Source organism: Tinamus guttatus, unplaced genomic scaffold (assembly GCF_059628265.1).
Source record: "Tinamus guttatus ecotype Peru unplaced genomic scaffold, ASM5962826v1 Tinamus_guttatus_pri_ptg000150l, whole genome shotgun sequence".
Lineage (NCBI taxonomy): Eukaryota > Metazoa > Chordata > Aves > Tinamiformes > Tinamidae > Tinamus > Tinamus guttatus.
The window spans coordinates 6,361,430-6,379,382 of NW_028288684.1; the positions used below are offsets into that span (position 1 = coordinate 6,361,430).

General features: G+C 46.4%; 1 protein-coding gene across 2 annotated transcripts in view; it reads right to left on the reverse strand.

The window, feature by feature from the left end:
• Positions 1 to 11,020: 11,020 nt before the first annotated feature.
• Positions 11,021 to 17,953, reverse strand: part of MTUS2 (microtubule associated scaffold protein 2) — a 175,806-nt gene continuing 168,873 nt past the window's right edge. For both annotated transcript variants that reach the window (XM_088522212.1, XM_010218289.2), the window contains 2 exons: positions 16,725 to 16,822; positions 11,021 to 11,970 (listed from right to left, as the gene is read on the reverse strand). In XM_088522212.1, the coding sequence (XP_088378338.1) occupies positions 11,754 to 11,970; positions 16,725 to 16,822 (315 nt within the window). In that variant the 3' untranslated portion in view covers positions 11,021 to 11,753. The remainder of the gene's footprint in view (positions 11,971 to 16,724; positions 16,823 to 17,953) is intronic.

A 17,953-nucleotide genomic window follows, 5' to 3' on the forward strand; every position in this document is an offset into this window, starting at 1 on the left:
GCAACTCTTTAACAGTGCTGCCAGTAGAGTGTGTAACCTCCTGCCCCAAAAAAACACCATGGAACTGAGGTCTGGCTTGTTGAGACAAGTTTTCTTGGTAGCACGGGAGACCACCCCTAGAAGCAGATTACTGACTTGGTCTGTGATCCTATTTGGAGCATGGGCCTCAGTGGGGCTCAGCAGAGCTCTCTGGTCTGTGTGCTTTATACTCGCAAAGATCCATAAAATGTGCTCAAGTATGAGGTATGTGACACTGTGTGGGGCTGCTCCACTCTGCTCCACTGGGCCAGGATCCTCTTGGGCCATGCCAAGGCCCTGGCTGGGCTTTCGGCTTGGTTGTGCTCCAGAGCTTGGCTGTTGTGAAGAGTGAGAAGTTCAGAGCATGAGGCTGGGGTCCGTGTTGAGTCAGCAATGCAGATGTAGCCTTGATTTGGTTACAAGGTGAGAGGTTTTTTAATTCTCTCTAGATGCCCTATCCAAATATGCAACTCTAAAACAGGCTTTTTGAACCATCAGAGTGGTGGGCTATACCCATATAAAGGCACAGATTTAAATTTGTGCTTTAACTTGTGCTGGAAAATATATCTCGCACAGATATTGCAGGAATCCCCTCTGCCTCTCTGAGGGGGTGCTGCCTGTCTTAGGCATCCTCCACACTACTGCCTCTCAATACCTGACAATCTTTGCTGTGTTTGTCAGTGCAGCTCCCCTCTGAAGAAGTGCTCTGCCCCCCATCACATAGATGGAAAGCTGCAGAATAGATTCCTGAACGACTTGGCCAAGGTCTCGCAGGGAAACCGGTGCAGCAGAAACAGGAACCACATCTCCCAGGGTCTACAGCCTGACCGTGGACCATCTCTCTTGAAGGTTTCCAAGAGAGAATTAAAGCCCTGCTATATACCTAGCAGGGCCTTGGCCTTCTTTTTTATTAAACTGGGAGGCCTTTCTTCTCAGAGTTGGAATTAGATGGAACTAATGTGTTCATTACTTTGTGTGTGCATTTCCAATGCAATTTTTGACTGCATTTTCATATGCAAAATGAAAAGTTATGGTCTGTTCCAAATGCTGGGTCTTTGCTGTCTGCCAATCCCGTTTTCCCTGTGCCTATATGAAGTCTTATTCAAGCAAGAGAGAGAATATCAAAATTGAAATCCACTAGATTGAGCTCTACCTTCTTAAACAGACAAGCTCATCACACTCCACAGCCTCCTGAAAAGCACTGAAGATGTGGTGGGAGGATAAAAAATAAACACTCAAAAGGGAAGGTTCCCATTGTACCAAAATGTAGGGATGTTTTCTCCACCTTGGGTACCAGGTTCTGAGCAATTACCACATGGAGCGTGAAGATCTGAAGGAGGTGAACTCTGACTGAAAGTGTGTTTCCAAAGAAAACTATTTAAAGATATGCAGGTTTCTTGCTGTATGTAATCTTTTTTTTTTATGAATGTTAAATTATTTTTATTGTCTACTTAGGGATCTGTTTTGGTGTTTATCTTCCATGACTTTATTTCTGCTTTTGTGGCATTTAATGGCAGCATTTAGAAGAAAGGGAATGTCTTGATAGGGATCATTTTCCGTCAGTTTCCTTTTCTCTGAGAAAGTTCATAGGAAAATCTTTCAGTTTCGCCACATTTGGTATTTGAATGTGCTCTTACCTGTACCAGTCCCAAAGCTACCTGCAGATTTACTTTTGAGGATCAGAGCTCTTCAGCGCCATCTCCAACTCTTCCATCATGATTTCCACAGCCTTATTGCTCCTCACCAAATACAAGATGCTGGAGAGAGTACACAACCTTGTGCAGCGACAGGGAAGTGCAGGTCTCTCCTTGCTCTCTGTGTACCTGCTTCAGTAGGGACTGAGCTGGCGTTGGGGACATCCTGTTCTCCTCTTTTGTGTGACTTGCCCTGGAGAGGAGAACATGAGTAGGACACAACTGCAGCGCCAGGCTCCTTCCCTACCCTTCTCATGGCTGCACCTGCCCCTTGCTTGTTCATTTTGTAAGCTGAAAGGCAGAATTTGACCTCTTTCTAGGACAATGGCAATGATTTTGCTGAATTGAGTGATTTTTTTTAATTTTATTTTTTATTGTCTCCTTTGCTTCCCTGCTGATGTTTGCATGTGACATAAATGGAGCCAGGTAACTTTGAGCACATGCAAATGCTGCTATCATCTTGCTTTTGTGAACAATATGCCTGCACTCATTTGGGCTTTTCTTTGTAAATAGATTCATAATTATTTTGCTTTGTTGTTATAAGAGTATTTTGTACAGATGCAGAGCATTCTACTATATGAAGAGGTGGGGCTAGAGAAGTGATGCCTTTTCTGGGGTGCTTAGTGCAAGAATACGTCCCTCTCTGGCAAAGATGAGAAATGTAATGAAAATGGCCTGTCTGATTTTTCGAGGTAGTTTCTGGCCTGAAGGGCTGGCCTTGATTTTACTGAATTTGGTTGCTTCCAGGGTGCCAGCGTGAAAGGAGGCACAGAGGGCAGGTTAGGCAGGGTCCTGATGACTGCAAGTGCCTCGCGGTGGTGGCGGCGCCGATGCGGCTGGGCGAGCTCCTCGCTGCGGCGGCAGCCACGGGGCAGGCCGGTTCCTCGTCCTCGGTTCCCCCTCGCTTTCCCTGGGATGTTGGAAGCAGTAGAGGCAGCGATGGGCTGCCCTTCCGTAGGGAGCCCCATCCAGGCTTGGATACAGGGCTCAGAGCTGGCTGAGGGACCAGCAGCCCAGACGTGTCCCGCTGGTCGCACCAAAGAGAGGGAGTTGCAGTGGGATGAACCTCTCACTAAAACACTGTTAATGCTTAAAGGACTGAGGACATGAATGACAGAAGTGTTCTGCAGTTCTAGTTATTGTTTAGGCAGGGTTTTGGAAGGGTGAAGTTTCCACTGGCAGGGCTTTCTGTTGGCGCTTCTACCCTTCGCCCAACCCAGATGAAAACAAACCTTTATTCACAGTGTACAGAGAGTTCCTCTCGCTGGCTACTTCGCATTAGGAAGTAGGAAGCTAATGTCTTTCCTCCTAACTCAGAGAACAGAAAGCAATACCGTGGAACATTATGTTCATGTTTTGTGAAATCAGCTTCTGTAGTGATTGTGTTTTATATATTGATCAATTCCAGTGGGTTTTCTTAAATTCCTGATAGAACAAGAACTTCTGCCCTGAGAAAAACACTTGCAAATGAGCATTGCTATCATGTGTCCAAATGAATAAACGATCATGCTGGTCTTTCAGGCTTCGGGAACTTGTTTTGAAGGGAGGTGCGAGCGAGTAATACTGTCTTTGTAGCAAAGCTGCCCTGCAGTCTCTCCTCTGCCCGGGTGCATCTCAGCACTGCTGACTCTGAAAGAGTGCCTGTTGCATCTTGCACAAAATAAGCATCCTTGCTTCTTAATCTTGGGATATCTTTCAACACCACGGGCTTGTGTGCTGGATGTGAGCTCATAGGGGAGTCACATTTCTCCATTCCACTGAGGCCAGAATGTGCAGGGTGTCCGTCTCACCTGACATTGCGCCCTAGCAGGTGGTCCCCTTGTTTGATGGGGGCTTAGTTGGTGAGTGCCCCATTGGAAAGCTCTCAGGTAGGACATCCATCTTATGTGAGGGTGTCCTATGAGGGACTTAGACACGTGCAAGGGTGATGATGCCCATCCTGGCTGCGGGAGAGGCTTCAGTCTGAGTTAACTCGTCCGCTCTGTGCTGCCTGTAGCTCCTGTGGCGACGAGCTGGGCTTGGATGGGTGCTCCCACACGGGAGCGCTTGGGCAACTCCTGCTTCACGCCCTGCGGGGCCAAACGGTGCTTAAATACTGCCTTCCTGTGCACGTTCCTCACGTCACGCGAGTGCTGACGGGAGGCGCAGGGTGGGTGAACCAAGAGCTCTCCGCTCGGGTGGGGTGGAGTCGGTTTTACCGAGATGACGAGGTTTCTAATGAAACACTAATGACCAGGTGGCGTTGTGCACAGTATTTCCTCTCTAAGCATGAGGCCCAATGACAATTTGAAGGTCAATAGCTTTTGGCGTTACTTATATTTTCAGCCTCCTAGAGAGAGGCCTTCATTGCCCTTGTGATGGAGGAGGGCCCAGGGCCTGCTTCAAACATGTCAGGCCCCATGTCCAGGCCTCTGCTTGCCAAGCAGGAGCACATGGAAAGCAGTCGTCTCCAGAGCAGTTTGTTCTTTGCCCCCTGCTTATCCAGAGCTGATTGCACGATAATAAACACGTCATGCGATGTCTGACACCTAGCTGGCAACCAGATCATCCAAGAACGTGTTTGCTCCCCAGATCCAGGCCTCAGTCTTTCTCAGGGTGTTTGCTCCTAGCTCATGCTCCAGGAAGCGAGGTTAGCCCACGACATGGCACACTTCTGATCCATGAGGCATCTTGTTCACTCGAGGATGTGCAGGGCGTTCGATTTCGGCGTAGTAGCTTCTGCTGTCGAGACGATGGGGCGGCTGTGACCTGTGTGAAGAGCTTCCTTGCTTTACGTTGTGCCTTGCAACATCAGTTGGCATGAGGAGCACAAAGACTGATGACAACCTAGAGCTGGTGCGTTAGCAAACCTTTCGTGCGTTTGGACCATTTCCGCAGTAATGTGGTTTTTACTGACTGAAGCCATGGAAGAGTCTGTATATTTTTTATTTTTTAATTATTAAGCAAAATATATATATATATATATATATCTTTCTGTTATTTGTTCAATGGTCTATTTTCCTAATGATTTCTCAGAGTTTCTTACAGGTGTGATTAATAGTTTTAATGCTTGTTCTGCAAACAAATCTATTTTTTATCCTTTTTTATTCTTCTTTTGGTCCCTATTTTTTTTTTCTGTACTAATGTAGCGATGCAAGCCTTAAGTTTTAAAATGTGAAACTTGCCCGCAGAGCACAGCATGGGTCTGTAGATACTTTTTATCCTGGCGACACTGTAAATATATCTCCCCTCATCTATGCTTTTTGAATTTGGAAATTCACTTGTAATTTTGTGGTACAGCATTAAGACATTTTCTCGATACTCAAATAAATTATGCTTATTGTTTACCCTCATTTTCTGGTCTGCCTCTGCTTACCCACTTGTTTCAACATCTGCCAGCTGTCCCAGTCTTTATAGGGGAGCACCTTCTCTGGCGAGCTGTTCAATCCTGTGTCATTAACTCTGCTTTCAGACTTTTTGAGACAGATGAGACAATACGCAATTTGTGAAATGTGGCCTGAGCTGGAGTCTGCAGTTATTTGTGTGGGAGTTCAGGAGCCTACAAACTCATCCCAGTGGTCAGAATTTACCCCGATGCTGTGTTTGATCAGCATTTACTGCAGTGACAAAGTAGGACTAGCAACGTTGGTGGACAGGGCTTTTTTAAAAGGGTCTGGTCCTTCCACATGTCCCTACAGTTACTCATAAGTGGCATTTTGAGCACTGCTGGTTGTTAGCAGCTCACCTGGGAATTTGGGCTGTAGTAGCGGCAATTAAGGCAGAGGAAGGCAACAGACCTCCACGTGGATCTAGCTCCTGGCATTGCAAAAATTGATTGTCTCAGCAAATAAGTGCTGTGCAATGAATGAGTTCTGCTTGTGGGATTTACCAAGGCAGAGTCCAAACCTGCAGGACGACGTTCAGGAGATGGAGCTGAAGCCTGGCTTTGCTGTTGCCTGCCCCATGCCAGTCTTTCCTCATGGCCTGGGTTTCCGTGCCCCATTCCCACACCCTTGGCCTCCAGTCCTAGTCGTCTTTTTAATCAAAACTTTCCACTATTCCTTCATTGGCTTGGGCATGATGAGCAGAAATTGTCAAACATTCTGATCCTTCCCCTTCTGTTTCCACAGCACAGTCCTTAAGGCAACAGGGCTGAAGTATGTCTAGCTCATGCTTAGGTTTATTCCCCCAAATCTAGCAAGTCTCTACTGAACATGAGCAGATCTGCTCAGGTCTTTCACTGGGAAAGCATCAGTCATGTTCCTGACATAGAATGGGCCTAGGCCCTTCCTAATCTCTCTGCCAAAGAATGAAGAACTACAAGATCTCAATGAGAAAATGGGGCATAGGAAGGGGGTGTCCAACACACTAGGGACACACTTGTCTGCTGAAGTGCCTGCAACACTTGCAGAAATTTTCCTTTCTTGCTGAATCACATCAACCTTAATGAAAACATCTTGGCCGATGTGATTAAAGTCTGACAAATTAGGAAGGTGGGACATGAAACGGCCATTTCGAGCAACCTTGGAGACTGGATAAAACAAAGGGGTGGTTCTGTCAGGGACAAAATCCGAATGTGGCTGCCTTGAGCTTGCAAAATAAGCATCTGGCAGCAGCGGTGCTTGTGTGACACCAAGGCGCTTGTGTGACTTCTGTGCCAAACTCTTCTGGCAGGATCCAGCCTGAGCAGATTGTGAGTAAGCCCATTCCCTCCCCCGGCACAGTTCTTGGTCTCAGAAGAGGCTCAGTTGTGAGGGAAGCATGCTCAAAGTGTATAAATCCCAGGGAAACTGAATCCAGACAATTTTCAACTAATTTATAGCATGTGAAACATAATCAGGTAGCCCATTCAACCAGCTCCCTTGCCAGGAGGATGAAGAGCTGTCTAGTTTAAGGCTTTACTATATTAAAAGGGGCTTTTGCTTTGGTTTTTATTTGCTCCAGTTTACGTGTGCAGAAAAGACTGCAGTACACACTAGTTTGCACGCATCCACCCATGTGTGTGCGCATGTATTTATTATCAGGAATATATTACACTTATCTGTACATCATAACTGAAATAATACAAACTCTTCCTGTAATCATTAGCCACATAGTAAACTGGACCACAGCACTCCTACTGCGTGGGAAACTGTACAGAAGGATCCTCGGCGTGTCCACGGGACACAAACACAATCAGTGCAGAGACATAAAATACCTGATTTTGCATTTGTTAGTTTTTCCTTTTCTCCTCCAACCACCACCACAAGTCTTTGCCCCTGTGCAAGCTAATCATACACAACCAACCATCATTTCAGCAGGAAATGCAAGGTCTGAATTATCAATTTCACTTATGCAAATGTTTATTAATTCAAAGATCTCTGACACTGCTCAAAGGAAGAAGGGAAGACCTCAACCCCCAAGCTCACATTGAGTGAGGATGCAAGCAAGCCCACTGTGATCATCACGAGGCACTTCACAGGCTCCTTCTTTCCAAGGAAGACTTTTGTGAGCTGGATGGGTTCAGTGGGAGGTGGGGCAAGTTCAGAACTTGTCTGTGGAGCCCAGCCTGGAGAAGCAATGGTTGGGGCCAGTGCTGGTAGGGTTTGTGCTGGAGCTACCAGGATTTGCTGCAGCAGGCTCACCCACAGTGGTCTCCCAGCCCCTGTTCCTTCCCCACTGAGATCTCTCTACCTCATACATAATGCACAGGCAGTGCTGTTGGTAAGCGTGGAGGACACTAACTTCATCTTCCCAACATGGGTCATCGCTAGAGAAGGTCAGTCTCAGTTGGGGTCTTATGACAGAGGTGCTGCCTGGCCAAATCCCCCATAGATGGCCCAGCTCCTGCTCAGTTGACCCACTGGAGGCTGCATCGTGCCTTCACCTATGTTGGTGGTGCCTGGGCTCTGTCTACTCATCATTTATAAAATGGTTTGGTTTTGACAGCATTGCCTCCATGGCAAGTAGAGCAGTAGCTCCTTAGAGTAGCTCTGCTTGGGGTAGGAGGGATTTGGTTGGAATTGCTGCTCCTGCGCTTTGGGAGATGTGGCCAGACTGGGGGCACTATCCCAGTCCTGCTGGGCACTGTAAGGATGGAAGCAAGCAAGGAAGCCCATCATAAATTAGCCCTTTTCCTCCCCAGCTTTTCCTTGGCCTCACAAAGCAAGATTTGCTGCTGGCAGAGCAGGGGTGGTTGCCTGTTGAGCCATGAGGGCCCCTCCTGCCCTCAAACGAAGCCTCAGTCCCTGGGCCCTGCCCGCCTGCTGCAGTGGCCGATTTCAGGGAGATAACCAGGGAAAAGCATTTCCCTGTGCTGCTGCCCTCCTAAGTGCTGTGACTGATGGGCATGGCCAGACTGAATGGTCATGGGCGCCCACCTGAAGGGCTGTAACCTGCCTGCAGTCCCCGTGCATTGGTGGCCACTGCAGCAGCAGATACAGTGGTGCTGGGATGGGGCGGGCGTAGTGCCCATCCCCGGGCCTCATGGGTCCCAGCGGCTGCTATTGCCACCCCAGGGCAGGTTTCGGGAGCCAGGTCCAAGCCCTGTTGCAGCAGGAGGGTGGGAAGAGGCTGGGAGAGCCTCCTGCGGCCTCATTGTGTGCACAGTCTGTGCCAGAAGCAACTTCAGCCCCAATCATAGCTTGGGTTTGTTGTCACAGATGCCTTTCACTTTGAATGGAGTGAAACATTAACCAAATCAAACAGCTACTTTTTAAAGACAGAAGAGCAATAAAACCCTTTTCCACTCAGAGCTGCCTTAATTCCCTCGCACGCCAAAGGCCATGTTGTGCAGCCAGGAAAGCACCCACGCAGGCCCTGCGCTTTGGGGAGCTGACCCCGGCAGCAAAAACTTGTCCTTGCTCCCTCTCAAACTGGGGTGCCCTTGGCACCTCCAGGCGCCAGGCTCTCAGCAGGGATGTCAGGGGAACCGGCACCGGAGATGGGCCCACCAACACCACCACCACGGTAGCCACACTTGCCCAAGGGGGCATGCAGTGGCGTAGCTCCTCATTGGCCCAGCAGCCTACACTGTATCTGCAGTATGGGGCACTCAAAGGGGCTTCGCACCCAAGAACAACTTGTTCTCCTGTTGGGCATGCCACAACTGTTCAAGGGGCTTCTCCTACCCCCAACTGTTGCTTAAAACTAGAGCTGAACCCTTTCTCCCACTACCTGAGGGAACTGGGCTTTTTTTTCCAAACCCACTCCTGCACGCAGAGGCAAGGAAAGATAGGACAGGGGAAGAGTTGGAAAAAGTAATGACCTTTTTTTTTGGAAAGAAGTTGGTGTTTCTGGATTTGCACTAAAAGGAAACACCCTTCACAGCTCAGCAGGAAGGTGTGCTAGCTCCCTTCTGGCCAGGAAAAAACTTCCTACAACTTTGTTCACGAGCTGATGGACCGGAGAGGCCACCCCATGGAAGAAATCAGTAACATTTGATTGGGAGGATTGAGAAGTAAAAATCAGAGAAAAGAGTTTGGCAAAGATACAAAATGATTGTGCAACTGGGATCAGACCAGTGCATCCACCACAGAAACCCCACTCCCAATGCACTGCTGGAAGCATCTGTTTCATATGCATTTCAACCAACAGAGGGATAAGGAAAGCACCAGAAATAGAGGGAAATAATGAAGAAATGGAAGGGACTGACTCAGCCAGCCCATCCCAGTCTGATAATCTGTTTTAGTGTGAAAAACATGGAAAAGTTCAGATTAGTGTCATGGTAACAACTCTTACTGTATCAGAACACATTGCACCAGACTGAGACTTGACAGCACGGTAGGTATTGCAGAATATCTGTGTATTTAGCAAGTGCAATATGAAAGAGATTAAAATTATACTTGGCAAGGAAGGGCTTTGTGTGCATGCGTGTGTGTTAAATATCTATTCTACTTTCAGGTTGTACTTGCTGGACACATTTAAATCTGGTAATGCATTTCAACAGTGGTAGCTGGTGTGGCATGATCTATTCTAACAAGATGCTCAGTTTACTCAGTATCACAGTATCATGCAAGAGCTGCTACAAAAATATTTTTTCTAAAAAAAGAGAAAAAAAAAGAACATTTTTTTTTACGTCACAGATGCTTTGATGGTGATCGAAGCTGTATCTATCTAAGCTGTTGCCTGTGAATCCTGAGCGCTTCCCAGGAAAGCCGAACCACCGTTCTCGTGCGCTACAGCCCCATCGTGCAACCCCAGCTCTGCTCACACGAGACCTGTGTCTCTGCACCGGACCCACAGCACACGCACCTTGCCCGAGAGCCGTGCTCTTTCGCAGAGCTCCCACGTCCCACGTATTTCCTGCACGTACTGTCTCTCGCTTACTTAGATCCTTCTGCTCGAAGCAGGAACAAACACAATTTCTTGGCCACAGGCTGAATAGAACAGAATCCTACAGATCTCCTTTTGGATAATGCTAAGGGATTTGTGTCTCTTATGGGTGGATGAGTCAACTCCAGGAGCTGTGCTCCAGCACCCACGTCCACACCAGGCTAACCTAATCCTACACAACCCATGGCCAGCCCTATGGTGGTAGCAGCACTGGCAAGTGTCCTTTAGCTCTTTCCACCAGAGCCTCTGCTTGGTGTCCTGACATTTTTGGCCCAGCTGTTTCCCATTCCTGGTCCTGTACCCCTGGGAAAACTACAATTTGCGGAGGAACAGCCCTTTGGAGCCAGACACGTGTGGCACAGGCCACTGCGCCCTTCTGCAGCCCACACATGCGGCATCACTGCCCTGGAGAGAGGGGAAAGCTGAAGGAAACGGGTGCATGGTTCTTTTTCTTTCCTTTTTTTTTTTTTTTTTTTTTTTTTTTTTTGTTGCTACCAGGTAGAGAAGTTAAAGGTAGTTTGACAAATCTTTCCCACGAATCTTCAAAGTGCTCTGTAACTTTGGGTGAAATTTAGCAATGCGAAATAACATATAAATATGGAAGGAAAAATATCTGTCCTCATTTGCTCCCACTAGTCCTCTGTGTTTCACTTGGTGTTTCAGCCAGGAGGAATTTAGAGCCCTAGCAGGCACTACGATTTCTGGTCCCAACACTGGGAATCCCTTGGCCAGCAAAGGTCAAAGTACGAGCAATTTGTTTTCTCCTTCTTGCTTATTGGACTTGAAATAAATCAATATGGACAGAAACCTACAGCCAGAGATTTTGATTGTATCCAAAACACAACAAGTTTAAACAAGATTAACTCTAAGTAAAATTTTAAAATACTAAGATTGAAACACGTCAACCAGTAACCTCTACCAAATTTACTAAAACCCTCAGGTTTCTCTTCTCTAGCCTATATCCACTCACAATATTGATGCTAAGAATCAAAAAGCAGAGAATGGTGTGTGTCTCCTGTCTGGTGTTCAATACAAAGGTGATGGTTTTGAAGGCAGTACTGTTTCAGAATTTCAAAGTCGCTGGTGTTCATGTTATATAGAGTACCACTTGGTGGTCATTTGGAAGGCGCTTCTACTTCTGTGTAACTTTCTTCTAGTTTGGGTAGAAATATTCCTGGGAGGCTAAACAGAAATGCATTTTGTTTAGATACAAGTCTTAGGCACGAGTTAGAAAAATGCTGACTGTAATGAAAATATATCAGCACTTGATAGTATCCAATAATATAAAAAATGCAATTCAGAACATCTTCAACTAGATATATATGTGTGTGCGTCTATATATAGGTATAAAGGTATAATACATACATGTATATAAACACAGACACACATATAGAGATATCCACAACTTGAACTGTGTTTGTAACTAACCTGGAATACTGCAGCAAAAGTTCATTCTGACGAACCACTAATAGTAGCATTTTCCTTCTTTTGGCTCTAACCACAGTTAAAATGTTACACATCAAACTAGACTGGTTATGCTATCCTAACACATCAGCATGCCGGAACCAGGAGCTCCTATACTGGGACTGTAAGAGCACACTGCCTAGTGTAAAGCTACGCAGCTACAGAGCATGCTTGCAGTAACGAATCCTGGTGCGTATTGTTGGTGATACTTCCTTGGATGATAACATTCAGCAGATTGGGAACGCACGGAAAAGCCAGGTTATCTTGAGCACGCGGGTGGCACTGTCATCTTGGCACGGTGCTGACTTTCGCTGGGGTGGGAGGCCCTGAAGAGCAGCGATAAATAGGAGTAGGAGAGGTTGGAGAGAGTTTAACGGGGCTCATGGCCTCTCCAGTCTGCAGCTTCCAAAGGAGCTCTTCGTTAGTTCTGCTCAGCCTCTTCTTCTCCTCCGTTTCTTTCTCGACATATTCTTGAAGATTAGCGTTCTCCTCTGACAACTGCCTGGAGAGAGAAGCAACATATCACATAAGGCTCCACAGCGCATTAAAGAAAACACCAGACACTGGCACTTAGCCCCAGCCCAGGATAAGTTTTCTGTCATCAGTCATGGGCACAGCATTGGATTTCCCTGGGTGTTTCTAAGCAGAATTGTTTGAGTTGCACATCTGGAGGCTTCTGGCTCACTGCTTGACCCTAGTCAGAGAGCCTTGCATCCATGCTGTGCAAGAGGAAGAGTCAGTGAGGCTCCCGAGCACCTACCTCCAGGTCACCCCATCTATCTCAAGCCTGTAGCTGAGCTGTGCAAGTTGGGGACATTAGTTGCCCCAGGGTATCACTACTGCCAGAGGAGAGTGAGAGAAGCAGCTCCACAGGTAATGGCAGCTCTCCAATGTCTGAGTTGACCTCCAGAGGTGCTTGTGTCTTAGCTCAACACCTCTCTGTGGTAGAGCAGGCACAAAGGTTAGATGAGATAAGACCTGGACTTCATCTGATGCCTCATGTAGCTGCTGGCATCATGCATGGTATTCAAAAGTGCTGAAGACTTCCATGAAGTGGCTGCATGCTCCAAAGACTTTAGAAATGAATACTTCCTCATATAGCAAATGGAACACATATCAGAAATTGCTGAAAAAAAGTATATTTGCTTCTTTATATGTATATTCAAAAGTTGTTAAAATACAAGGCTGTGATGCACTTCAAGAACAGGGTTCTTCACTCATGCAGAGGGGATAGAGTAGGCGTGGACAGCGGTATACAGAGATTTTCATTGCACCTGGAGTATGGAGTGAGCAAACACATCACCACAAACATTGTCATATAATGAGTGTTTGGAGTCAGCATGGAATAGTGGCACAGGCCATGTGGGAGACCATTGGCCTAGGAGCTGGCTTTCTGCAGCCTTGCCTATCAGTTGACCTAAGTAGCGTGTGCATGGTCATACCTCCCCAGATTGAGCCCTGACCAATTTTGGAGCCTGTGTGAGCTCCCTGGCTTTTTTTCACCAGAGTAAGGCATGGCCACTCACTGATTCATGAGAAACTGAGCTGATTATCACTGGCCAAAAGGACACTTTAAGGTATCTATAAATCATGGGACTCAGGAGTCCTTCTCAGAATGAGTCCCAGAAATACAGCCTGAGACAGGAGGTGGTTATGCACCCACCAACCTTCACTGGGAGAAGGGCAACTGGGCATTTGCCTCTTCCTGTTCAACACGGGTGCCCAGCATGGCTTTGCGACCTCTACTTGCAGAACCTGTTCATGAGCCCCGCGATTTCTACACAGAATGCTTAAAAGCCTCTGTGGAGTGGACCTGACCCCAGGGTGGAGCTGAGAGCCTCTCCCCTTTGTTTCTGAACTCTGCCACTGAAGCTGTGCCAGAAAAGGGAGAGTTTGTGGAGAGAGAGAAGGAGCGAAGAGGACAGTGAGAGCCACTGCATTCTGACTCTTCTTAACAGTTGCTGGAGTGCTCAAAAGCGAAAGGAGCCATCACTCCCAATGCTCATCATGTATTTCAGCTGGTGTCCTGATGTAGGATGTAGCTCAGATCCAAGGTCTTCCCTCTGCTCTGCATACAGCCACAAGGCTATGGAGTCCTTCAGTTCCTTCCTCCTTGGCCCTCATGAAACCTGAATTCCCAAATTCCTTGCTTCCACAGGACGAAAACTTCAACAGTGAAAGATGAAATGAGGACAGGAGGGTGTTTTCCTCAGAATAACCTGCAAATCTTTGGCTCTTTGGAAGGTGGGACATGAGCACTACCTCAGTGAGTGCTAAGGCCAGTCTGCTCTCATCAAACCAGCTGATTATTTTTTAAAGAAATGAGGCAGTGAAAGCAGAGCATGGGAGGCTGTTCAGGCTGCATTTAGGCCCTGTTCTGGGAACACAGCTTGAATTAAGCACTTCCAGGGGTGTATACAGGAACACCTGATTTCTGCATCCCAATTATGCTTTGGCAAGAACCAGGCGGGAGCAGCTCTAGACACGTACCCAAACTGATTTTTCAGGCAATGTGGAACTTTTAGACATAAACATGGAGACACCTAAAATCCTCCTAGCTATTTCCAGTAGCAACTGGGTGTGGATTTTGGATACAGATGTTAAATTCTGCCCAACTCTGTTCTTGAGCATAGCCTGCAGCCCTTAACAGAAGTCATGGACTGCTGTCTCATTCTCTTTGTGTGATCCAAACTCTCTGGGGCTGAGACGGGGAGGAGTTGCTTAAAAATATTTTTAAATGATTTCAGCTTTTCTAGCTTAGTTTCCTACAGAAATGGAACTTCTCTGATCATGCAAGTGTCTGTTCCTCTCTCACTCTCCTATAAGTTTTGAACCAGATCCAGCAGCAGTTAGCGAAACCGAGGATTAAATGATATGAGTTGGTAGAAATTTTGTGAAAGCTGCTTGCCTTTCTGAGTAGAGAAGAAAGATCCTATTCATGGTCCCACCAGGGAAACAGCTGTGGCATGAGCTCCCAGCCTAAAAGGCATGAGAAAGTCCACATGGCAGCTCACCCTGGAGAAATAACTCCATAAGAAACCTTTTGCTACACATGGAATTACTTTTTCTTTTGCAGCATCTAGCAAGACACACCATAAAAATTACGCACAGAGCCCAGCTACCCCCTTTTCCAATCAGCATGTGCTGAGAAAAAAAGAGAAAGAAGCACATATGGTGCCAGTACTGAACGTGTGATGGTCTCTCAGAGCTGGTAAGAGCTTGTTTGGGCTTTGCCAATAGGCTCTTTACATCAGCATGGCCCTCTGAGCACTCGTGACAGGGCCAGGTCTCTTCTGTTGAAGGTACGGCATAGACAGGGAGCAAATCTGGACATCAGCCCTCCGAGTACAGCAGCCTATGCATTTAATGCTGCTTGCTGAATGCATGGCATGCTGCCCATTACCACTGTGGACTCTGCAGAGGCTCACGTAGGGGACATTTTAGCACTAAAATACACCGGAATTTGCTGGCAGAGGCAGGCTGCAGGGTACCTGCGTGACAGGGGGGCAACTCGGAGAGATGTCTGCCTCTGCTGCACCATGCACAGAGAGATGGACAGACACAACACGATGGGTTATAAAAGGTGCACTTGGCCACTCAACTCCCCCTCATCATTCGGGGAAAAGACAGAAGACAGGCTATGTAAAAACAAATTTTGTATCTTCCACTGAGACACTCTAAGCTATCTGGGAAATCCCTAATCCCCAGCACTGTAGAATTATTACCAGTCACTGTCCCTGTCTCGGCCACCAGATAAGTTAAGCAGCCAAGGCAAATCACAGCAGCAACCTCAACCATAATATCCTAGAGATGCGCAGGGGAACAGTGATGACCTAGTGAGCTGGGGTAGGTGCTTGAGCCTTGACCATGACTCATGTTAAAATCTTCCCAAAATGATCTAGATGTAAGGAGGCAGCAGGGCTATGAGAACCAGGAGGTCACAGGAGACCAATCGCTGACAGGTCATCGCCATCTCTGGGGGTGCTGCTGATTAGAGAAAATGCTTTTCTCAGACAACCTCACCGTGAAGGGCCAAAGAGATGATACTTTAGTGGGAGAGAGAATTTGAAACCTCCAGCAAACAAGTGATTTAGTAAAGTCACTGGGAGAAGTCCAGCCAGGAGATCTGTGGAGATCCCAAGTTCAAAGACAGTGCCTGCAGGGCTGCTCTCCCCTCCTTGGAGACTGTCCTTAGCTATGGTTAGAAATCTTGGGTTAGGATGGAGTATTTATGCTTCTGACTGACAGTTTTGGAATACTGATGCCAAACCCCGACACAGAAAGGATGTACATAACCAGCTCAGTCATATGTGCACAGATGAGACACTTAGGGACATGCTGGGGATGGGTTTGCGGTTGGCCTCAATGATCTTGAATGTCTTTTTCAGCCATAATGATTCTATGATTCTATTATTTCAGAGAGATATTTAAGATTAGGTAAGATGAAACATAACCCTTATGCTACCCTGAATGTTAGTACAAGCAACACTGCAAGCAACACTGCCTTTTTATACATCTACATGTAGGATAACTGTTTCTTTTTAAGGCTAAATCATTATTAAAGGAGTAAGTAGAAAGAAAAAGTTAAATTTAAAGCAGAGATGAGACATTAAATTAAGAAATAAATCATATTTTAGGCAAATGGCATCATTTTTGGTAAAAATTGAAAAGAGTAGGCAGCTGGTGTGCTGAAACAAGTTTCAGCTCTGTCATCTTCCCTTGATGTCTCCTCTCTGCCTGATTGCAACTGTGGTCTCTTGTCTTCTATAAACTGGGTATAAACTTTCTGGCTCAGCCTTGTCAGGCTATCATCCAGTGCAATTTTTTTAAAAAACAAAAACCAAAAAAAACCCCAAAATCATCAACACAATCCCAAGGCATATCCTGCGTGGATGACAGAGGCACTGTCAGGATCTTGCCCCTGAAATTACCTCTTTTCCACTGCTTGCTACCTGACCCAAGAGTTTCACAACACTGACAGTGGACTCAGAAGCAACTGGGGATTTTGATCTCAGCAGCGTGTCAAAATCTTCAAAATAATTTCACACAGCTCTGCAGCCTTCCTCATGTTAAAGTAAGAAGATTCTATTATAAAAGTTCTTTGTTAATAAAATAAGCAATGGGGATATCAGTAGGCTTCCAGGAGGAAGTACACTTAGTTTTTTTTTTTACCTTCTGAACTAAATGTAAGCCTCATGTGGTTATAACTTACAGTGTCCTGTCAAGCTCAGACAGGTTACAAATATCATCACAAACCTTGTTACGACGGTATTTTGATCAATTCTGACTCTGAGGTCTTCATTCTGCTGTTGCAGCACCTGGATTTTTTCTTCCAGGATTAAATTTTTTTCAGCCTGCAACAAAAAAAAGCTTGTGTTAAGCCTGAAGAAGTCTCAACACCTGATTCAAAAGGATTTGTTCTTTATCCTAGGAAAGGAGTACATTTGTTCCTATAGTATCTTCTGAAATTCATTGAAAGATGGAGTTGGTCATTTTGACTGCAGCTGTGCAAGTGTTAGAGGTCTGACTCTCACCACATCATTTTGGTGGAGTCATCAGCACAGCCTTGAAGGGAGACACAGCTCAATTAGACCTCATTTAAAACTGAATAGGAGGAGAGTCTTATCTTGACCTATGTGAATAAAACATCTTCCCCTTTGGTGGCCCCACACCTTTAAGCAGGAGAGTTGTGCCTCTAGAGTTGCAATTACCATCCATTGCTCTCAGCCTTACCAAACGTCATCACTTATGACACTCAAGCCTCTGGAGATAAAGAAGCAAGCATCAAGGTATGCCAGATCCCAGTTTCTGAAAACTGGGGAAGACAGCCAACTTCTATGCCCATTTGCACTTAGCTTTGCCCCCTCTTGTCAGCAGAAGCAGTGATGTGCTGCATGCAGCCAGCTGCAATTGCTAGGCCATGTGTGGTCAGGTTGAGCAAGAGAGGCAGCTGCTTGGGAGAACTGTTACTCTATGAATCTCTCTTCCTCCTCCTCCTCAGGTGTGGGAAAAGGTGGACCTTGAGAGCCTCCAAGTGCCTCAGCTCAGCTATGTAGCCTCTGGCACATACAGGAATTTCACCACACCAAGGACACAGTCTGATGAGGAAGTGATGAAAGAAGAGTTCAGGTGGCTTCATGTGCATTCATCTCACCTGGTCTCAGCTGTGGTTCAACCCCTAACCTTAGCTAGCTGCCCACGACACCTCTGCAGTCTTAGATCTCTCTCTTAGCTTGAGGTGAGCGGTTCCACTCTGACAATGTCAGCTTAAATTAGACACTTAACTTCCTTTAAGTCACAATTAGGTGAAATTAATTATGTCCAACTGTAAGTAACTTTTATTCAGTAGAGTTCAAGGGCAGAGTCTGACACTGTCAATAGAAGTATATTAAAACATGACTAAGACATTCATAGGCATGAACCACAGTCTCATATGCCCTGCTTTTTGGAAGTTTTGAACCTGACATACTTTATCTATTTCCTTT